We start from the raw sequence: 6,000 nt of genomic DNA, 5'->3' as shown, positions 1-6,000 counted from the left end.
TGTTGGCCTCAGGCGGCTTGCTGCTGCGGTGAGTTGTTAGTAGTAGTAGTAGTAACAGCAATAAACAACTGTACAATAAACAACAATTTTGTCTATTTAAGGCTTATCATACTACTGGTGCTAGTGAAAGAAAGAGCATCCATGACAATAGCCCCTGCGAAAATAGCACCTCTAGTGGTACACAATCGAACGGAGAATCGTTATTGCAACTTTATTGAGATCGAAGATAGCTTCCCGGTACTAGACTGCAAATATAGATTTCCTACAGATACACAGTTGGAGAATACAAACATTTTATCAATATCAGACGGAAAACTTGGGGAGTTGACTTCAGATAAATATATATCCAGTATAAAGTTGACTAAGCTGAGCTTATCAAGGTGCTACATCACTGATATTCAGGATTTACTATTTTTAACTACTCCAAATATTGATACACTGGATTTGTCTGGAAATAACTTAAAAGCGGTCACCGAGTTTACTTTTCAATCTCTAGCAAGACTTAAATCGCTCATGATGCGTGACAATGCTATTTCGTTTATTGCAGAAAATGCTTTTACTTCAAACCAAGTGCTAGCTTACCTAGATATTTCTAATAATTTACTAACTAAAATACCTAAAAACTTACCCACTAGTATCCTACAGCTATACCTCACAAATAACAGTATTAGTAGAGTTGATGACACAGGGTCATTACCACAGCTTACAGAGCTTGACCTTTGTTTTAATGATATACAGTCCGTAGAGGTTACATTAACATACCCCTCATTAGAAATATTTTGCATATCCTCTAGAAGTCTAGAGTATCCCCGTAAACTTATTGAAAACAGCAACCTTGGAAACGTTTCTGACTTGACGATTCAAGGTTTTGGCTTCAATACATCTCTACCGTCCAGCTGTTACGTGGTTATTGAATTGCTGTGTGAAAGATTGCGAAAGTTAACAATAAAAGATTACAACCTTCAGGATCTAAATGTACCTCCTGAATTAGTAGATTTATCATTGATAAGAGTTTCGATTAATCCAGGGACCACCCTTCTTAAATCCTATGGAAGATTAAGTTTTATAAACCTCACAGGAAGTAGATCAATTGCGTCTGAGCTGACAAAATTTTTAGAAACAGCAGATGTGAAGACACTGATCTTACGGGATTGCGATATTAAAGATTTGACTTGGTTGAAGAATAGTCGTAAACAGAACTTTCTTACTTGCGATATTGGTGAAAATGAATTAGTTTGTGATTATGAGAATTCTGAAATTGTTTGTAATTCTTCAAATTTATACAAAACTGAACTGTTAGGTCTGGAAACATTGAAATGTCAAGGTACTGATGAACTTTTCGACTGTACGAAAATGATTGCCACAGCACAAGAAGAAAAGCAAAGTTCTGAATGGCTTGTAGTTTCAGCTGTGATCTTGTGCATTTTAGTTGCAGTTTCTGTGTTTTGTTTAATCAAGTTTTTTATTCATCGACAAACGTCAGTGAAAATTAAGTCTAAAAATTAATTGAGAAGAAGTAGTAATAAGTTTTGTATTTGGTTTTAACTTTACATTTTTATGACCGATATTAAATAAAAACCTTCAAGAAAAAGAAAAGAAAAATGGGGCAATACCCAACATTTTCTTTGCATTTATGACGATAGCAAGTAATTGGCGTTAGGATGTTCAGCAACGTCTCAATCTAGGACGGCTTAGCCCTTCGACGAACTCATAGCTGTGTAAGTTTACCAATCTGTATAATTTATAAATTAGACAGACTTTAAATAAGAAATGACTTTTTTAAACTAAAGACCAAGCAAGTCAGGTCTTATGACCCTATTAATCCTTGCTTATGACCTGTAAAATATAAATTTTTAAGGACTTTAGACCATTATTTAAATCCAAAAGGAGCACCATGGTCCTTTTAAATTGCGTTACTATTTTTTTTTATCTCAAAGGATTTTAAATGTACACACAAAAACTAACAGCTGGCCTATGCGGGTATAATCGGTCTATGGTCGGGTATATGCGTCGAGCGATGCATCAGTGCTCTGGAGCCACAATTATGCAGTTGACAACCCTACGGAGAATGAGGAGGGAATAAACCTAAACATCAACGAGTAAACCACCTACAAACGTAACAATTCTTGATTGAACTAACCAAAAACAAACAAATTAGTGACATATTTTTTTTTCACCTGACACATTGAGAATTAAAATACGAAAACTTTTTAATTCGTCACAAAGGGCATATTTATTCCAAAAGTACATTTAAAAACAATTATTATCAAAGCCAATGGTGTAACGAATCATAGGGATACATGTAACATAATGAAAATTGTCAGGCCTTAAAGGTTCTAACAACTCGGACAACGGTTTCTCTGCAAATCGGGCACTCATCCAATTGGCCACCACATTCAATACATGACACCACATGTCCACATTCCAGGATAACACAATTCATAAGGGCGTTCATACATATTTTACACAGTTCTCCTTCTGGTATATCATCTGCATCTATAATGACAAAAAAAGAAAATTACAAAGCTATCTTTATACACCTCCTCATTTTTGGATCACTAATAGATATTACAAGATGAACGTAAAAAAGACTCGGTAAAAAAAAAGGAGTAATAATTAAAATTAAAAACAACACAAAAAGAGTTGAATTCTTTTAAAAGCAGAAGAGACATCAGAGAAGGGAAAAACTAATTCGTAAATTCATAACACTTCGACCATGTGTGTGAACGAGGATGCATACTTACATTATTGAACAATGGGTGATATTTTTTCATTTAGGGTGTACTTTCGTACGACGAAGGGCAGCCAAGCTTGTGATTAATTAGTATAAATACAATAGCATATTCTAACTTATTAAAATAAAAACAAACTATAAATAAAAAAACTAGATAATATAAATAAACAACTAGTTTGGTCGAACAGGGCTCATCAGAGAGATGGTACCAGCTTGTTTTGATCTAAATGTTCCAAGCTAGGTTTAATCTATCAAAATCAGGGCTATTGTCCACCCTTTCTTTTCAAAACTAAAGCTGGTAAAAAAATTGAAATTTGCCGATAAAAAAAATTCTTGCACTACCACAGAGGGTTTTGTTCCCCTCCACCGAGAGGGGTACTAATAGGAATTTTTACATACAAGATGCTAAGCTAGTATAAGGCAAATAAAGATCCCGAATACACCTTTCAAGAAACAGGAGAACGATTTACACTGATAAAACGCTTTTCCAATAAAAAAAAGAAACAAAACGTGGTTACGAAGACAAATGACCCGTAAAAATTATTTGGTACGGATAAAAATACGGAAAAAAATCACGCCCATGTGCTTTAAAAACAACTTACCTTCTAGCTTTTTAGTAAACCGGTAGTAATGGCAGCGTGCCCCCATCATTGTTTCTTGGCGGAAATATGAAATAAAATTCGTATGAGTGATATCTCTGGAACAAAGTGTGAACAAGTCGTAAACTAAAGAAGTGGCAATACAAGCCCTGTTACCCACGAACAACATCTATAGTTCAGGGATCAGGTTCTATTTATTTGGACGTTTTATCCCGCTTTAATGGGAACTGCAAATATAGCTAATAAAAAATTAAATGCTATAAAACCCTACAAAATTTATGTTAAACCCCTATCAGATACAGGCCTTTGGATCTGACAGACAGCTTTGTCCCACTCTACTTGCAGCTTGACTGTAGCTAAAAAATACGCGCGTTTCGTATATATAATTAGAGATAACGCTGTATTTTATGATAATTACACTGTGGTAGTACATAGGATTGATGCTACTGTCAAAAATGCTACTGAAACCACGATTCGACGCCCTATACATCATCGATGGATCTGAAAAATCTTTATCCTTTTATCCTATGAAAATTACTGTTAATGATTTGGATCATAAATAAAAGTGTTATTACGTTTGCATTCATGAATCTAGAACTTTGAATTATTCGGTCTTTTTTTCTCTTAAAGTTTATAATACAAATGAACACCGTTCTAGAGTCACGTTTACAAGATCCACATGAACATTGCACTATTTTAAATGTGTTTTTTTCTTATACCTCTTACTTCCAATGAAAGGAAAATACACATATTAAAACACTCAGGTTTGTAAGAACATCGACAAAAAAAAAGATGTAGCTGATTAGGGTAGGAAGGACAAAGGAGAGGAAGGCATTCGGCGGGGTTTCGCTTCCCCTGTTAATAAATCTAATATGACATAACACATTAGAACATTAAATATTCTAAACAAGAATATTTAATGAACACTTCTCTTCCCCCAGTCGTATTCTGGATGGATGAGATGGGTGTCGCCCTCTTTACGGACGAGAAGTATGAGTTGTGTTTCTCAAGAGAAAAACTAAGGCTCCAACTATGTGCTTTTACTTTTTAGCTTTGAGAATTTGCGAAGCTGAAGAGTTTTTTGCCACCAATTCGCTGTCAATCAGGAGGAGATAATTAATATTTTTAAAAGTCATCTGTGGAGTTTTTTTTGTTCCAAACTGACATAATACAATACAATATACATTCATCTGGAATTGAAATTCAGGAAAAAAAGATTGCTCTCATAGACGTGATAATGATGTATATAATAGAGAAATTGACAAGAATAACAAGAAGATATTTGAGATTACAATATTCAATTTGAGACCGCTGACTTAATCAGATCATCAAAGGGAACAGATAGATACACACAAAAAAGACACTATATAATGTATTAGAAAGCAGCAGTAAAGATTTGACGAAAAAGTAAAAGAGGGGAAAAAAGAGAAAAAAGAAATGAAAAAAAAAAGAAAAAATGACTAACAAATAAGTCAAATAGATAAATAGAGTGAACAACAACTTTAGTAAAGCAAGAATCAAGATAGTCGAGAACTGGTTCATTTATTGATACCCCAATACACACGTAAATCAAAATGAGACCACACTCAAAACACTTGATTTAGATATTGAAAGATCAAACACCGATCTTTTGCCAGGGCCTAATCTATGGAGAGGGGCTAGAGAAGGCAACGGCCCGGGTGGCACGTCCGGGGGCGGCTAGACAAGCTTAAATTGTAATATTTTTGGGCATAAATTGTAATGCTTACAGTATTGCTGGTGCGAAAAGGGGTGGCAAAGTCTACATTTGCCCCCCTCCCCCGAAAAAACCTAACTCCGGCTTTGTATTTTGTAATATTTCCCGTATAACATAAAAAACAACCAGCGCATAGAAATTTCTCACACTAAAGACTGTTATGATTAAAGAAGGGCTTGGTGATATTGAGTGGATGAAGTTCAGTAGTCAAAGAGAAGAACACAAACTAATCATTAGATGATTTTAAAATATGTTGATTGAAAATCTCGATCTTTTTTGTCCACATAATAATCCAAGAGGAAAGAAGCTTACTCCAACAAACTTAATTAATTAATGAGAAAAATCGTTCATTAAGAAATAGACTAAAGCATTCCACAGAAATAAACATAATTTGTTTTCAAAACTACAAGAATCTGACGGTGAGGCTCCTTAGAGAAAATAAAAGTTTTTTATGAAAATTCTTTATTATTCGAAAAATCTACAGATCAGCCAAGGAAAGGGCAAGGCCACGATTAACGAGTGTGAATCTCAAACTGATCCCCCCGCCGAGAAAATAACCCTTGCAGCTGGTTGGTCTCCAATCACTTGTTTATTTCTGTGGAATGCTAGTTCACGCTACTTGGTGAACTAGAGTTTGAAAATTACCTTCCCATTTGTATCTTTTTAAAATAAAACAAATTCTACAAAAATTACACCGAAAATTGTACCTTTTGCATCAGGGGTATACATTTTCGGAGGGGATTACCTGAATATCGTTTTTATGTCTACAATTCCCTTCGCAAGCAAAAGCATGGTCTCCTAGTGCTGCATGATAAAACTGATAACAATAGCAAAAGAGAATGGGTTGGTACCGCTTATACGTGCACACAAATGTTCTAAATTGTGAGAAAAATATACATATTTTGTTTTAATTCACTGTATTCTATTCTCAG

At 34.6% G+C, this 6,000-nt stretch overlaps 2 protein-coding genes across 2 annotated transcripts in view; one reads left to right on the top strand and one right to left on the bottom strand.

The window, feature by feature from the left end:
• Positions 1–104: 104 nt before the first annotated feature.
• On the top strand, positions 105–1,585 carry LOC148947714 (uncharacterized). The gene has a single exon (XM_089096219.1). The coding sequence runs from the start codon at positions 142–144 to the stop codon at positions 1,504–1,506; it is 1,365 nt and encodes a 454-aa protein (XP_088952345.1). The 5' UTR covers positions 105–141; the 3' UTR covers positions 1,507–1,585.
• Positions 1,586–2,207: 622 nt separating this feature from the next.
• Positions 2,208–6,000, bottom strand: part of LOC148947713 (uncharacterized) — an 81,276-nt gene continuing 77,483 nt past the window's right edge. The window contains exon 7 of the mRNA XM_089096218.1: positions 2,208–2,496. Within this exon, the coding sequence (XP_088952344.1) occupies positions 2,321–2,496 (176 nt within the window). The 3' untranslated portion in view covers positions 2,208–2,320. The remainder of the gene's footprint in view (positions 2,497–6,000) is intronic.

Source organism: Artemia sp. Qi Xiang Cuo, chromosome 10 (genome assembly GCF_049724085.1).
Source record: "Artemia sp. Qi Xiang Cuo chromosome 10, ASM4972408v1, whole genome shotgun sequence".
Taxonomy (NCBI): Eukaryota; Metazoa; Arthropoda; class Branchiopoda; order Anostraca; family Artemiidae; genus Artemia; species Artemia sp. Qi Xiang Cuo.
This window is presented reverse-complemented; position numbering and strand designations above follow the sequence as displayed.

Bases quoted from the DNA above. Each gene is read 5' to 3' on its own strand.
- LOC148947714 (XM_089096219.1), top strand. From the start codon at position 142: ATGACAATAGCCCCTGCGAAAATAGCACCTCTAGTGGTACACAATCGA.